Source organism: Grammomys surdaster, unplaced genomic scaffold, assembly GCF_004785775.1.
Source record: "Grammomys surdaster isolate TR1022 unplaced genomic scaffold, NIH_TR_1.0 205, whole genome shotgun sequence".
NCBI lineage: Eukaryota > Metazoa > Chordata > Mammalia > Rodentia > Muridae > Grammomys > Grammomys surdaster.
The window spans coordinates 4,234,396-4,251,269 of NW_021604650.1; the positions used below are offsets into that span (position 1 = coordinate 4,234,396).

Here is a 16,874-nt window from a genome sequence, read left to right on the forward strand (position 1 = left end):
TATATATATATATATATATATATATATATATATATATATATATATATGCGCAATGCAGCACAGGCTTTGTGCTGTGCTCCTCGGGGAGAAGGTCCCAGCCTGCTATCCAGACTGCCTGAGCGGACTGCAACACTTGAAGAAGTTGTGACAGACTAGAACTCAAATAAACTTCCCCAGCACTCAGTCAAGGTGCCAGGCACTAGAAGCCACTATAGTTCTTGACTGTGTCTTCCCCTTACCCTCCGTTCTCCTTCCTTGCCCTCCCCTCTGTTCCCCCATCCCTTCCTTTCTTTTCTTGTTAAACAAAAGATCTTATGTGCTTGTTTGCCTCCATTATGTGCACCCTGTGTGTGCATCAGGACCCCGGAACTCTGATCATTGTGATCACCATGTGGGTTCTGGGACCTCAGCATACGTCCTCTGCAGTACCATCACGTGTTCATAGCCACTGAGCCCTCTCTTCTGCTTCTCCTTTGTATTTTATCATTGTATATGCATGTGGGCCCGTGTACATCATGGTACATGCATGTGAGCCTGTGTACACCATGGCACCATGTGGAGGTCATGGACAGCTTTGTTCTCTCCTTTCCCATTCATGGGTTCCAGGTACTGGACTCGTCTTTCACTGTGCTGTCTCGCTGGACCCAGGCATACTTCTTTTACAAGAGCTAACCCTTCCAGCCATGACCACAGTGCTCACTCCAGGTCCCCCCACAGCCTGAAGGCTCAGAATGACATATACCTTTTACACAGATAATAAGAAAATCAGAATTATGCTCTGTGACCTGTAGAATGAAGGGAGCTTCAGGTGTCAGTGTTTCTAAATGGAACTGGTGATGTGTAGCCACGCCTTCTTGTTTCAGTGCTGTGACTAGACTCTTTCCCTGGGGTGTTTGGCTCTTCCTGGTCCCTCTTGGGAAACATTTGCTAACCTTATTAGAGAATCCCAGATCAACCCTGTAGCCCTTCGAGCTTGTTTCCCTCCAGGTTTTTATCTAAGTGCGGCAGTCTGTCCGTCTGTCCATCTGTCTGTGTCTGTGGTTGGAATCCTGCTGCACACACAGCGAGCTATTTGCTTGTGGCTTTCTTAAGGACAGGCTGGGTTTGGAGCTGCCTAGTGCCCTGTGTGTGGCGGGTCCTCAGCAGAGTGTGTCCTATCCGATGGCTCTCTCCCATGGCGAGCATGCTGGTCTCTGAGCTCAGCACATAGTAACAGCATGTACTGTCTACCTGTGCTTCAGAGTGACCACTGTGTCACTGTCCAGCTGTCCCTTCTGCTTGGAGTCCCTGCCTTCCAGCATTGCCCTGAGCCTCCTTCTGAAGCCTTTTAACCTAGCCTCTTATGTTTGAGATCCAGTTGGGATACCATGCCTTTCTTGAAGTAATGAACCAAAGTGGAGGCATGGTGTGTTTGATGGATCCACAGAGCAGCGTTCTCCTGTGAGGAAGACCGTAGAGACACACGGTGCAGTTGGCTGTGTGAAGCTGGAGGCAGGGATCAGAGTGATTGGCAATGAACCAAGGAACGCCAAGTATTTCCGGCAATACCAGGAGCTGAAAGAGGCAGGAAGGACCCTCCCTTAGAGCCTAGGGAGGGAGCTGGCCCTGCCGCACCTTGACTCTTGACTTCTGAACCCCAGATCAGGGAAGGAACAAACTTATCTTGGTAAAGTCACAGGTTTAGAGTATGAAGGCAGTGCCCTGTGCCTGGCACCTGGCCCTACCTGTGTGTTCCTGGGGGAAATAGAGAAGCCAGGTGTCCACACAGCTAGGCCCAGCGGCTGTCAGTGCTTCAGGAAAAGGGAAGGCATCACATTCGGTAAAGGGCTTTGTTAACAATCTTGACTACCTGAGTTTGATCCTGGGAACCCAAGTTGTCTTTTGCTCTATACACACATACACATGTGTTCGTGTGGGCACATGCAAACACACACACACATGCACACGTACACACAGAAAGAAACTTTAAAGAAGCAACTATTTACTCTTTTAGTTTCTAAACTGTTTGCTTCCTTGATGTTTAAGCAAGCATTGTTTACTGGCTCTGTGGGTACCAGGCAGTAGGCAGGCCTCTCTTCTTTATGGCCAGCACTGTCCCTTGTCTCCTTGGACCACACCAGGCCTACAGTTATGTTATGACCGCACTATTTTTTTAAAAAAAGATGTATTTATTTATGTGTATGAGTGCCATATTTGCATGTATGCCTGGATGCCGGAAGAGGGCATCAGATCTTATTACAGATGGTTGTAAGCTACCATGTGGTTGCTGGGAATTGAACTCAGGACCTCTGGAAGAGGTCTCTTAACCAGTGAGCTATCTCTCCAGCCCCTGACCTCACTTTTAAAGACCCTTCTCAGAGATCAGCCACAGAGACCACCAGCCTTGGCAAACATTTGGTGGGAGGCTCCTCCACAGCTGCCCCTTCCTGGCCTGGGCTTTGAGCAGAGCCTTCTATTATGAGCCCGGAGGCCTGTGGTACAGTTTGTGTACAAGGCTGGGTTATAGCCCTGTCTTGGGGTCCCTGATGTGCTTTCTGTATTTTTCTTTGTAAAACTAAAAAGGCCTCAAAATGCTGTGCAGCAGGGGTTCCAGAGGACCCCTGCTCATCATGATGGAGTCGCTTGACCGCCGCGGGGTTAGCTCAGCGACAGATTACTGCTGGAGTCACCAAGACTTAACTCACAGTGTTCCTCAGGGTGGCTGGAGAGAGTCCCCATTGATGGCTCTTTAGGGCCTTGTGCTTAGCTCTTGGAGGGGACTGTTGGACTCCTCCGTGTGATGTCAGAGAGTAATCCTCACACTCCACAGCCCCTCTCCTCACCCTCCCCTACTCCTTGTGTTTCATGGCTACACTTTGAGATTGTGTTCTTTGTTGGTGTTGTTCACTTTATGGTCTCTACTCTGTCACCCTGGGGGTGTGAAGGGACTCCTGAGTTCCCTCTTTCCACTTCTTTCTCAGACATAGCTGGCTTAGGCCTGGGCTGAAGTAGTTACCTGTAGATAGATGGATGGATGGATAGATAGATAGATAGATAGATAGATAGATACCGGTGGTATAGCTGAGCTGGCCTGGTCACTATTGACAAGCCTCTTATACTCACTCCTAGTTGGCTTAAGGAATCTTATGTTCCCACTTGCTGCTGTGTACCCTTTAGCCGGGAGCTTGGCCTCTCTGTGCACCAGGTTTCTGGCATAATCATACCTGATGTGAAGTTGCACCTCATACGGGTGACTGTATTAGGATTGTGGGACAGGGTCAGCACAACAGATTTAGATGTGGTTTTGGGGTCAAGAGTCAGTTTCCACTGAGGATCAGCACTTCCTGAAGTGGGAGCACTGTGTGAAGCCTGGGAACAGTTGGCACATAGTGCCTCTCCCACACAGAGACTCTGACAGTTAGTGCCCTTGGTGGCCCTTCCTGGGCTTCTACAAGCAGACGTCTCTTATCTATCCTGTTGACTAAGCCTCATGACTCCTCGATCAGTGCAAGAGCCAGGAAGTGACCCATGTGCCACTGGCCTGGAGAAACAAGCCTGGGGAGTCAGAGCCCTGCCCGATGCTCACACCAGGAAGGTTCTGCCCCAGGGCTGTGTCTCCTCAGGCAGGTTTGACCCTTGTTCTGGGCATGGCTCTGTACATAGTAGCCCTGTGAGACTGTAGGATGAGGACACTGTCAGCCCGTGCACAGGTCAGAGGTTAACAGAACATGTTGAGAATGGAGCCAGAGGAGGAAAATGTGTTGAAATTCTGAGTTCTGCTCCTGTCTTTCCTCCCAGTGTGCACCTGTTCAGGCAGCCTGGATTTGGGTCAAGGGTCTCTGTTGCTGTTGGGCACTTAGGACTCTCACAAGTATTATTACTTTTTGCCTCATTTCTTCTCCTGGTGCCTCAGTTTCCCCAGCCCCGAGCAGGAAGCTGTTGTGACTGCTTCCTTTGGTGGAGGAGTCAAAGCAACTGTCCTGACCTTCGGGGACCTTGAGCAAGCCAGCATGAGTGTAGACAGCTGCCTACTGTTTGAGGGCTACATGGTTGGGCATGACTGACAGCAGACTGTTGACTTGGAGACCGGCATGTGAGGGAGGCCCCAGTGCTGTCTCTGCTGCAAAAGGCTTCTTTGACTGTAGGTGAATGGCCCTGGGATACCAGAATTAATCGCTGGCCCTGTGGATCCTAGAGAACACTAAGGGCTGGAAGGCATGGCTGTCTGTGATACAGCTCTGGGAGGAAGCTGTGTCCTAGGGGGTCATCAGGGTTGGGGGCATACTTGGGTTCCTAAGTCTGCATAAGGCTCTGGATAGCTTCCTGAGATGCTCTGACAGCACAGCATGGAAGGTTTGACAGAGGCAGATACCCACACTGCTCTGTACCAGGCTCCTGGAGCGGCCGGGTCATCCCTTTTCTCAGCCCCATGTCCTAGTGTTGACTCTTATTTTTTCTCAGGACAGGGTCTCATTGTGTAGTCCAGGCTGACCTGGAACTCATAGAGATCCATCTGCCTCTGCCTCCCAAATGCTGGGATTAAAGGTGTATACTACCGTGCCAGGCCTTTTAGTATTGACTCTTGGGCCCTGGGGACTGGAACAGGTAAGGGGCATGCTGTTGGTTCAGAAGACCACATGGTCCCTGAACCTAGCTGTAAAAGTCTGAGCCTCACCAAGCAGCCAGGGTGGTTAGAGACAGCAGTCCTGCGCCCAGCCTGGCTCATATTGGAAAGGAGATAGGAGAGGACACTCCTGCTGATGTGCTGGAGGCTCTCTGCACTGTGGCCCAAGGCCCCAGAGTGTCACAGTAGCATGGAAACATGGGTTTCACAGCTTCTCTACTGCCCACAGGGTCTGTGTCCAGTGCCATGTTGACTTTTGACAACTCACAATGACTGCAAGATGTACTGGAAGTGTATTCTTTGCTTATCTCCTGTGGGACCTCGTTCTGCAGAGCCCACAGTGGCCCACTGGGTCTAGGCCACTGTAGAAGGAACTCGGGTCTGGGCTCAGGTCGCTTGGCTCTCTTGCTTTTGGTCTCCACCTCAGTTACCTGGCATGTCAAGTGGTCCTAAGTTTTGTGTTAGTGCTTTTGCAGCAAGCATCTGGGTGAGCTGGGGAGAGGGATCTGAGCTTTAGAGCCAGGCTGCCTCCATCCCAGCACCGTGCATGACAGGACTTACTTGATACAATTTTCTGTCCCGAGCAGGGAGCTGGGTGACAGAGCAAGACAAGGATGCCTGGTAGATGGAGCAGAAGAGAACTGGCGGTTGGGGTCTGGAGCCCTGTGCTTCCAGTGGGATTTTTTGCAGAGGTGGGCTTGTGGTCAGGCGAGGAACAAGAGGCAGAGGCTCTCACACACAGGTGGAAGCCAGATGGCCTGCCTGAGGACTTCCAGCTGGTTATTCAACCTCTCTGTGTTTCAGTGTTATCTTCTGTAAAACAGGAAAACAGTGTCAGCCTCACAGAGCCCCTGTGGCCACTGTTGTAGTCGAGGGGCCTGGCTGAGACATGCCTGCATGCTTTACTGCAGGCCCAGGCTTCTGCCACCGTGATAGACCTCTGATCTCACTGCTTGTATCTCCACAGGGGCTGAGGAAGTGCTGCTGCTGGCCCGGAGGACAGACCTGAGGAGGATTTCTCTGGACACACCGGACTTTACAGACATAGTGCTGCAGGTGGGCGACATCCGGCATGCCATCGCCATCGACTATGACCCACTGGAGGGCTACGTGTACTGGACAGATGATGAAGTGCGGGCTATCCGCAGGGCGTACCTGGATGGCTCAGGTGCGCAGACACTTGTGAACACTGAGATCAATGACCCCGATGGCATTGCTGTGGACTGGGTCGCCCGGAACCTCTACTGGACAGATACTGGCACTGACAGAATTGAGGTGACTCGCCTCAACGGCACCTCTCGAAAGATCCTGGTATCTGAGGACCTGGACGAACCTCGGGCCATTGTGTTGCACCCTGTGATGGGGTAAGGCTGAGACTACAGGTGGGCTCTGGGGTAGTCCCTTGCTCCCCAGCCCCTGAGATATGCAGAGTTCTGAGTCTGAGTAAGGCTGGTCTAAAAAGAGTACTTTTCAAATGGCTTGCAGTGCTGCGGCTGCAGTTGGTCCTTGGACCGGACTTGGAGGAGCTCAGGGACAGGCCATCGGGCAGTGGTGAGAAAGCCTGCAGCACTGGACGGTGATTCTGTTCCTGATGTGCTTGCTGTGCAGATATGAGGATCAATTCAGATCCCCAGAAACCCACATCAGTGCCAAGGGGGCGTGGCTAAGTTGGAGCCTCTGACCGCAGCAGCTGTGCCCGGTGGTGTGCGGGGCTCCTGAGCTAGAACTTTAACTGACCAGACCCTGATGGGGAGGGTGCTGTGGAAGTCTGGGGGTGATGCTGGGTGAGATTGGGAAGAGTCTGCGCTTAGTGCAGGGTGTGAGCCTGTGTCTAAGGGACAGGGCTGGTCAGGAGTCATGGCTGCAGTCTTCTGAACACTAAGCATAAGTGTGTTCCCTGTTGTGGTGAGGAACTGGAGCACAGCAGGAGCTGCAGATTCCCACAGATGCTGGTGCCAGTACCACATCCTGCCTACCTATGGGCCTTGCCCCAGGCTTTTGGCACAGCCCATTGTGGGGCCTTGTAAACCAGAGAGGTTGAAGGGGTTATGTGTAGAGGTCCAGAAGTGGGTAGCACGATCTTGGGAGCAGCGGTTAGTGTAGAGTGTGGGGGAGAGTTCTGTGCTGCAGTAGCTCATCAGTGACCTTGGGCCCAATAGTACACAGAAGAATTCGCTCTGTGGTAGTGGCCAAAGTGCAGGGTTGTCCCCAGAGAGGATGGTGACAAGGAGCACTGGGGCCATCTGAAGCTGTGGGTGAGGATGAGTTAAGGGTGAGGAAGCAGGGGGCTCTGGTGGTCAGTTTAGGTGATAGGTCAGGAAGCTTAAGGATCTGCTCCGCGCTACACCACCAGAACTCAGTGAGATCACAGCCCCATCGACACAGAGGTCTCATGTGTGAGATGAGGTAGGAGCAGATGCCAGGCCCCTTCCCAGACTGTGACTTCTGAGCCTGAGGATCCAGGAAAGTGGGGTGGCAAGTGAAGTGTGTGTGAACTCAGGTCCCAGGAAGAGTGTTTCATACAGAGGGGACCGGGAGGCAGGTCAGAGGCAGCAGGAGACAAGGCTCTGTCTTGAGCCCAGAGTGGCCTGGATTTTCCTGAATTAAAACTTCTGCCCTCTGCCGCCCTCCAGATTTTTCCTTGGGTCGGACATCCTGAGTATATGGGAACTTTGCTTCTGTTTCTAGAAGACTCCCTGTTGCCCTCCTCCCTAATGCTCTGGATTCTAGCAAACAAGTCAGGGACAGGAGTGCCCCAGATGATCTACAGGGTCACTTCCAGAAATCTCCTATGGGGTGGGATCTGAGCCTGCAGCCCATGGGAGCCCAGTGTTGTCCTGTGCTGTGGGGGTGCACTGATGATCCTGTCAAGCTGTAGGCTGTGTTGGATAACAGACTAGGGTAGGTGTGTCCCTCAGAATTGGGGTATAGCAAGGGCAGAGCAGACACTATCATGGCCATTTGCTTTTTCTCCAGCCTCATGTACTGGACAGACTGGGGGGAGAACCCCAAAATTGAATGTGCCAACCTAGATGGGAGAGATCGGCATGTCCTAGTGAACACCTCCCTTGGGTGGCCCAACGGACTGGCCCTGGACCTGCAGGAGGGCAAGCTGTACTGGGGGGATGCCAAAACGGATAAAATCGAGGTGAGTGAGGCCTCTGGGGCACAGGTGTCCGTGAAGGAGCATACAAGTATAAGAAGCCACCCTGTATAGTGGCATCATGTGACCAGATTCTTCAATGTTGTCCTGAAGCCCAAAATTTTATGCAGAGGCCAGGCCTGGGCACCCTTCAGGCCATCCCATGTCTTTGCCATGGGCATCAGTGGATGGCTGTGCCCTGCTATATGGCCAAAGAGAATCCTCAAGGAAATTGTGAGAGGTTTGGGCATATGGCTTAGGTGGTAGAATGCTTACCTAGCATGTGTGGAAGAGCCCTGGGTTCAGTCTCCAGTAGCACACACATAGGGTGTGGTAGCACATGCTTATAATCTGAGCACACAGGAGCTGGAGGCGGAAGGATTGGGAGTTTGGGGTCCTTGACTGCGTAGTGAGTTTGAGAACCTGGGATATTAGGATATTGTCTCAAAAAAGCAAGAAACAAAACAAGCAAAAGAGGTGTGGTTACCCATGTCTTTAATTCTAGCACATGGAAAGAAGAGGCAGATAGACGGATCTTTTGTGAGATTGAGGCCAGTCTGGTCTAAATAGTAAGTTCCAGGCTAGCCAGGGCTGCATACTGAGCCCCATCTCAAAAAGAAAAACAAAATGGTTTATGGGAACTGGTTCAGTGGGGAATGTGGTTGCTGTGAGTTCTAGTCTTGGAACCCACACGCTGGAAGAAGAGGATAACTCCTGCGAGTGTGTTTTAGCCTCTGCATATGAGCTGTGCCGCACATGCGTGTCCTCCATCCCATGTCTGTCTCTATCTCTCTCACACACACACAAAATGGAAAAATTTTTAAATGTTTAAAAATCAAATTAAATATGCAATCTCTTAAAAAATGGTTTCCAAGGTCTCATTCTGATCATCTGAAAGGCCTCGGAGAGGTCTGTGCTGGCCTTGAAGCATGAGGCAGGAGGATTGGTATGAATTTGAGATCAGCTGAGTTACATGGTGAATCCTAGGTCTTCTTGGGCTACATAGTAGGACCCTGTCTCAAAACAAAACAACCAGAAATACAGGGTCCTCAGGATCCTCCATGCAGCTTAAGAGGTAGAACTGAAAACTGTTGAAGCCAGCCGCTGTACTGCTGTGAGCAAGTGTGGCAGGCTGTACTGCAGCAGTTGGTGTTGTTGGAATTAATAGTCCAGGTTCCCTGAGCAGCTGCCTTGTTCCTCAGTGCCTGTGTGTCTTTGGCAGAGCTGCTTGGGTACTTTTGATGGGATCTCAGTGCCTGGTGATCCAGTCAGCATTCTGAGCACTCCTTTACCCTGCTTAGTGCCATTCCTCAGGGTGGACATCTTCCTGCTTTTTCTGGTAACTTCTTGTTGCTCCTTGTTTGTGGGTACCATGATTTGTTGAGACCACCATTGAGGACAGTCTCCTTATGGTTCTGGATCTGCTTAAGCTGAATGGCTTCCAAGAGAGGGTAAGGAGCTGGAGAAGAGGTTGTGTCTGAAATTTTGCTTCCTGGGGAAGGGGAGTCTTCAGTGCCGGGAGAACATGAGCTCAGGGTCAGAATGGGGAACTGTCCTTCTCTTGGGGATGCAGGGAACTGCCTTGTTTATCATGGATTTCCCTATTGAGAGTCTCTTTTTCAAAAAAGAAGCCATTTTGTTCCTCGTGAGCTTGCCTCTCCTGGACCAGTGAGCCGAAGCCAGCTTCTTCCTCCAGGGAGCTAAGGAGTCTTTGGTACCCTAGCTGTCAGTGGGAGCCTAACAGGAATACAATGGCACCCAGAGATGCTGGACCACATAGCTGTCACTCTGTGCTCCCAGCAGAGTGGTTTTTAGTGCATTCAGTCATAGCTACTTTCATAGCTTCTGGTCCCTAGCCTCTAGGGACACTCTTCACCTTTCTGTCTCTGTGACTTGGTTTTATGGGTATATTTCCTATAACTAGACTTCTCAATATGGTCTTTTATGTCTGGCTTTGTTGGGGATATACTGTATTCAGGCTCTGTGCTGTTCCTGAACAAACACTTCCTTCTCTTCTGTAGCTGGTCACAAGTCCGTGTGTGGGACACGCCTTGCAGTGTCTCCTGAGCTCTTCACTCTTGTCCATCTGTCAGGAATGAGATTCCTGTCATGTCGATGTCATGTACACAGTTTTGTCTGAATACAGTTTCTTCCTTCCCTTGAATGTATGTTTGGTAGAGGAATTGTAGGTCAGGTGGCGTTTAAAGTGTGATATACCAAGGACCATTAAACTCTTCACAGTGATGCAGGAGTTCATGATCCTGTCAGAAGCCTGTGAGAATCTGAATTCTCTGCTTGCTGATGTCCCCACCTCTGTGTGTGTGTGTCTGTGTGTGTGTGTCTGTGTTTGTGTGTGTGTGTGTGTTTGTGTGTGTGTGTGTGTGTGTGTAAGCCATAGGATTTTCCTTCTCTTTGCACCAATCCAAGTAGAATCTCCAGTTGTTATACTCTACCTGTCTGCCTCTGTCCTCCTGAGACCAGCTATTATGACAGGCTCTATGCTGGCCATGCTTTTTGTCCCATGCAGTCTGCTGCCCCTTCCCAGAAAACCCATCTCTGGGGCCTTCTCCTGACCCTAGCATTCCTGGGTCTGGGTTTTCCTGAACTCTTCTTGGGTCTGTGCCCTCCTTTTGGATCAGAATGGGATGTTCTCTGGATCCCACCACACCCAGCCCATGGTTTGGGAATTCTTGGAAGTGTGTGACCTCAAGGAAGGTGGCAGCTGCAGAATTGGTCCCACAGGAAACTTGAATGACAGCCCCTCCTTAGGCTCAAGGGTCTGGGGAAGGCCAGAGAGCAGCTGAGCTAATTGTGCAGATGTGTGGCTGTTAGTCAGGATGCTGTAATGGGGAGCTGGGGATGTAACTTCTTAGTGCTCAGAGTATGGCCTTAGCATGTCACACACACACACACACACACACACACACACACAGCCACCATAGCACGTTTCTGTAATTTCTATTCCCACCCGTTAGAGCAGGTAAGAACTGCTTATTGCCATTCTCATTTTCTTCCAGGTCTAAGAGGGCCTGTAATCTTTACTAAAGAATGACATGGGGTGTGGTTCCTCTGTCACAGGGAGGAGTCACCTGGGAAGCTCTGCCACTGTGCTAGCCCAGATCCAATCTTGTCCTCACCCTGGGTGTGGCTGGACCTAGCCAGGAAAGCTCTGGCCTCCTCTCATTTTGCTTCAGGGCAACCCAGGAGTGAGAGCCAAGGTGGAGAGCTACCTGACGTCTGTCGCCTTTTCCCAGGTTTCTCTGTGGGCTTCTCTCACTGTTCTAGCGTAGATCCAGGGAAACTGTGTCCCTACTGTGGCTCACGTTACCATGCTTGGAAAGTTTTGTTTTATCAAGTAGGGCTAGGGATGTAGTTCAGGTGATAGGTTGCTTGTCTATCATGCGTGAGACCCAGGATTCCATCCCAAAACACCAAACCAAACATGGTGGTGTACACCTGTAATTCCAGCAGGAGGCAGAGGCAGGAGGAACAGAAATGAATTTGAAGCCAGCCTGGGCTGTATGAGATTCTATCTCAAGAAAGAAAATAAGGAAGGAAGAAAATATGAACAGAACAATGGGCTAGCCAGATGGCTCAGCAGGCGAAGTTGCTTGTGACCAAGCCTGTGATAATTAGGTTCAGAGCCTTGGGACCCACATGATGGAAGGTGAGGGCAGATTCCTGCAGCTTCTCCTCTGACTTTCATACTCATACTGTGGCACATGCACATGTGGGGGTCGGGGAGATGGTCAGACCTCTGCTAGGTTAAAACTGCTGTGTTGTCTTTCCTTACCTGAGAATTATTTTCTGCTGGCATCCTTCCCAAGCTCGGCCAGCACTGAGGAATTAGAGTCTAAGTAACTCCGAGCCCTGCTTGTCACTGTCTCTTCCTGAGCTCTTCTCTCCAGGAGGGGGAGCGTCCTGTGCTGATGGTTTGTGCTAGGGTTCAACCGCTCCCCCAGATGTCTAACCCATAGTGTTGGCCTGTGCACCACCTGTGTGTCTTGTCATGAGAATGAAAGGATGAATTCTAGCAGGGAAGTGTGGCCCATGTATTCAAGAGGCAGAGGCAGGCAGAGCTCTGAGTTTGAGGCTACCCTGGTCTACAGAGGGAGTTCTAGGGCAGCTAAAGTTACACGGAGAAACCCTGTCTTTTTTAAAATTTTATTTATTCACCATTGGTTTCTTCAGACACACCAGAAGAGGGCATCAGACCCCATTGCAGATGGTTGTGGGCCATGTGGTTGCTGGGAATTGAACTCAGGACCTCTGGAAGAACAGTCAGTGCTCTTAGCAGCTGAGCCATCTCTGTAGCCCGAAAATCTGTCTTGGAAAACAAAACAAACAAAGAAGAATGGACTCTGGGCTGTGTGAACTGAAGCTATCTGTTACTGCCCTCTGCTGCTTACTTAACACCATTGAGCCAGCTAGCTCATCCCTAGCTGCAGCCTCCAGCCCAGACCCCCCCAAACCTCCCCAAGCACCCGCCCTTACCTGTTCTCAGAAGCTCCAATGGCTTCCAACTCTGAATGGCTTTAGATTGGAGCCCAGCTTTGGTTTTTTGTTTTATTATATTTCCAGGGTGGGTTGCCTACTGATTAGTTTGGTCTTCTGATGCAGGAGAAGACTGAGGCCCATGAGCTGCAAGGACTCATTCAAGGACTCTCGTAAAAAAATCACAGGGTAGAGTTGGGGGTGGCCCCTGGCGGTAGGCGGCGGAATTGCACTGTCTTCCCTGCTGCATTTCAACCTCTTTCTGTGAACGGTAGCAGTTCAGTATTCAGTGCCTGCCTTGTAGTTTTTGCTGTCTGTTTTCCTGATGAGCAAGAAGTACAGTCTTTCTCAAGAGACCAGCCAAGGCTTGTATGTAATTCCCTGGTGTGTTTCCTCTTCCCTTTCTCTGTGCCTGGGATGTTGCCATTGCCACTGATGATCTTCATTGGTCGCCAGAGTCTCACTCATCCTGTGGCTTTAAAAAACATCAACAGCAAGGGGCTCAGCAGTTAAGAGCACTGGCTGCTCTTCCAGAGGTCCTGAGTTCAATTCCCAGCAACCATAGGGTGGCTCACAACTGTCTGTAATGGCAACTATCTGTAATGACAACCATCTATAATGGCATCTGATGCCCTCTTCTGGCACACAGGTGTAAATGCAGATAGAGCACTCATACATAAAATAAATTAAAGAAAAACAACAAGACCCCAACAAAATGAGAATACTGAGGCTCATACTGGTCTTGAGATCACTGTGTAGCTGAGGATGATCTTGACTCCTTACCTTTCTTCCCCCTCCTGAGTGCCGGGATCGTCCGCGCCCTACCAAGCCTAGCTCACTGGTGCTTGGGATCATGCCAGGTGTGCTCTATACCAGCTGAGCCACACTCCCAGCCTAAATGTTTGTTTTAACTGGCATAGCCTTTTCTAGAAGAAGACTTGGCTCTTGTGTGCCAGCATAGACAGGAAAGGAAAGTACCACAGGCCTGTGGGGCTCGATTTATAACTAGAGGTGCCCAGAAGGGACAGACCTTGCTCAGATTGTGGTTTGGCCTGGCCCTTTGGAACTGTGTTGTATGCCCACCCCAGTGCTTTAGCAGACATTACTAATGGATCCCAGGAAGCCTTCCCACAGTGCTCACCCTGTTCTGTGATCCCCTCATTGGTACTCCAGCGCCCCCCCCACACACACACACACATACGCACGCACGCGTGCCTCAGCAGCACTCAGGGAGAGAGGACTCTTTGCCTGTTCACAGTGTCCACACCCAGGCTACAGAGGCTGTAGGAGCAGCCTCCCCCCATCAGCCAAGGACATGGGAAGTGTCATTTGTTCAGCAACACCTGGCATCTCATGGCACCTGGTTAGGTGCTGAGGAAGTAGAGGCTCTGGGCAGCTCAAGCCTAAGGCAGGCCCCAGGTTGGTTCTTGGTTGTTGCAGCCCCTGCCTATCCAGACTCCTGTTCCTGCCCCCACACAGGTGATCAACATCGACGGGACAAAGCGGCAGACCCTGCTAGAGGACAAGCTCCCACACATTTTTGGGTTCACACTGCTGGGGGACTTCATCTACTGGACCGACTGGCAGAGACGCAGTATTGAGAGGGTACACAAGGTCAAGGCCAGCCGGGACGTCATCATTGATCAACTCCCGGACCTGATGGGACTCAAAGCGGTGAATGTGGCCAAGGTTGTCGGTGAGTCCTGAACCTCCTTGGCCAATCCGCACCAGGAAAGGTGACAGGTTCAGACCTGGGCTTGGTGTCCAGAAGGATATTCCACTCCGAGGATGGACAAGACAGGAAGTAGTGACTGTGTCTGGCTAACGATAGGTGGGAGTGTGTGTGTGGGGGGGCCAACGTTACCCAGGGATAAGCAGTAGGTAGTGGTCAAAGGTTAGATGGGAGTGACTGTGGCTGATGTGTGACATCTTGCTGTGTGCCAGGCCCTGGTAAGAGCTTCAGTGCCTCAGACCAGCTGCGTGTTAATCCTAGCTCCACTTTAAGAACACTAGGAATGGAGAGAGAAGCCATGTGGGGAACGGGTGGACCTGGGACTCGCTGTATCTACCGTGTGGCTGAGCCCAGCTGTGACTCTCAAACACACACTTTTTACCTGACAGGCAGGATGGTAAGAGTGTACTTTCCAAGGACTCCAGATGCAGGTCTGTAAGTTACACTCTGACCATAAGTTCTAGGTGGGGACCAAGACTGTTCCACAAAGCATGGGCACTGTTGCCATCTGCCACTCCCATGCGTGGCGCCACGCCTGGGCCATGCCTACACGTCTCAGGCAGGCTTTGTCTAGTCAATAAATGCAAGGAGAGCCTGCGGTGGTTTGGGCCACTTGTTTGCAGTCAGCAGGTAGGTGTGAGGTCAGAGAGCTGCCTTAGCTGGAGAGCTGCCTCAGGAGCTGAGTGCCTCCTGGTTCTTCCAGAGGACCCAGGCTCTGTTCCCAACCCAACCGCCTGTAACTTCAGCTCCAGGGGTATCTGATGTCATCTTCTGACCATCTCCAGCATTGTATACATGTGACACAAATACGCACACACACACACAAATAATAAAACAAGAAAACAAAACAAAAAAGAAAAACCAAATCTTTTGGCTGGTGAGATGGTTCAGTGAGTGGAGGTGTTTGCTGCCAAGCCTGATGCCCTGAGTTCAGTGCTCAGGTCCCACATGGTGGAAAAAGACACCAATACCTAAAAGCTGTCCTCTTACCTTCACATATGAGCTATAACATGTGCATTTATGTGTGTATGCATGTCACATATACATATATATGTAGGCACGCAAGCACACACATGCAGGCACGTGCACACCCATACGTATTGCATTCACATGCACACACACACGTACACACACCCAAACATTCCACACACACTTATACACATGTGCACACACACAGGCACAAACACATACACTCATACATATCACACATATACACACACAATAAACATGACTGAGGTGCCCAGCTTCACCAGTAGGAGGCAGATGGTTCAACTTGGATCTTTAGGATCAGGTGGGGTGTGCCTAGCAGAAGAGAGACAGCTGAACAAAGGCCCAGCAGGGAGGCAGCATGGGTGACCACAGGCATGGTTGTGTCTCCTGTCACTGTGGTAGACCATGGCAGCCTGCAGGACTGACCCGCTTCATTTCACCAGCCACCTGTGAAAAAAATACACCTGCCACACGCAGGGCACAGAAGGCCGGGCTGACGAGTAAACGCGAGAAGATCCCCACCCCACCTGTGATAAGAGGAAGAACATTCTTTTTTAAATTCTTTTTTTTTTTTTTTTTTTTTTTGGTTTTTCGTGATAGTTTAAATTCTTAACACTAAGTTGCTAAGGGTGCAATATGAGATAACAGGCTGGCCCGAAATAAATGAATGATACCTTCTGAGTGCTCTAATCAAAGATAGATGTCGTTGGCTGGTCATGGCAAACCTGAGTTTTAGAGGTTGCTAAGGCAGTCAGTGAATTATGGAACATTCTGGAAGAACAACAAGAACCAATGTCATTAGGTTAGGCGTTGAGGAGGAGCAGTTGACCGATCGTTGAGTTGTGGCACCATTGCTTGATGGGCTGGATGTAGTTTGGGCTGGGCCACCCCTTGTTTGCAGATAATGGTACCTTGAAACCTTCTGTATGCAGTTTCCACTAATAACAGGTGTGACACCCTGGGACCTGCTGTGGTAGGGCCCTGTTGTATTGTCGCTGCTAACTGACCATAATAGAGAAAAGGCTTTGGCTGCCACCAACCAGGTTTAACTCTTCCTTCCGGGGTCCCCTTTTGGTGGGTGGCAGGAATACAGCCATGGACAACTGCGAGCTGGATGCTCCTCCCCTTCGACAGACTGCTGCTGTTCAGTGCTGTGTGCTTGCCTCACAGGAACCAACCCATGTGCGGACGGAAATGGAGGGTGCAGCCATCTCTGCTTCTTCACCCCTCATGCCACCAAGTGCGGCTGTCCCATTGGCCTGGAGCTGTTGAGTGACATGAAGACCTGCATAATCCCAGAGGCCTTCCTAGTGTTCACCAGCAGAGCCACCATCCACAGGATCTCCCTGGAGACTAACAACAATGATGTGGCCATCCCGCTCACAGGTGTCAAGGAGGCCTCTGCGCTGGACTTCGATGTGTCCAACAACCACATTTACTGGACTGATGTCAGCCTCAAGGTACCTAGTGTGAGACTGCAGTCGCCTGCAGCTTTCTGTGAGGTCAGCCTCCATGGCTGATTTTTTTTTTTTTTTGCTTTCCTTTTTCTTTTCTTTTTTTCTTTTCTTTTCTTTTCTTTTCTTTTCTTTTCTTTTCTTTACCCCTCCTCCCTCCCTCTCTCTCTCTCTCTCTCTCTCTCTCTCTCTATCTCTATCTCTATCTCTATCTCTATCTCTATCTCTATCTCTATCTCTATCTCTCTCAAGAACTATTAGGGCTAGAGAGATGACTCAGTACCTGAGAATGCTTCCTTCTCTTCCAGAGGGTCTGAATTTAGTTCCCAACATTCACCTCAGGAGGTTCACTATATCCTGTGCCTCCAGCTCTGAGGGATCTATTCTCCTCTTCTGGCCTTTGTGGGAGATAGATAGATAGATAGATAGATAGATAGATAGATAGATAGATAGATAGAT

At 50.5% G+C, this 16,874-nt stretch overlaps 1 protein-coding gene across 1 annotated transcript in view; it reads left to right on the forward strand.

Annotated features, from left to right (window-relative positions):
• Lrp5 (LDL receptor related protein 5) overlaps positions 1–16,874 on the forward strand; it is a 104,886-nt gene that overhangs the window by 49,953 nt on the left and 38,059 nt on the right. Inside the window, exons 6-9 of the mRNA XM_028770950.1 lie at positions 5,571–5,967; positions 7,580–7,751; positions 13,719–13,935; positions 16,132–16,421. Of these exons, the coding sequence (XP_028626783.1) occupies positions 5,571–5,967; positions 7,580–7,751; positions 13,719–13,935; positions 16,132–16,421 (1,076 nt within the window). The remainder of the gene's footprint in view (positions 1–5,570; positions 5,968–7,579; positions 7,752–13,718; positions 13,936–16,131; positions 16,422–16,874) is intronic.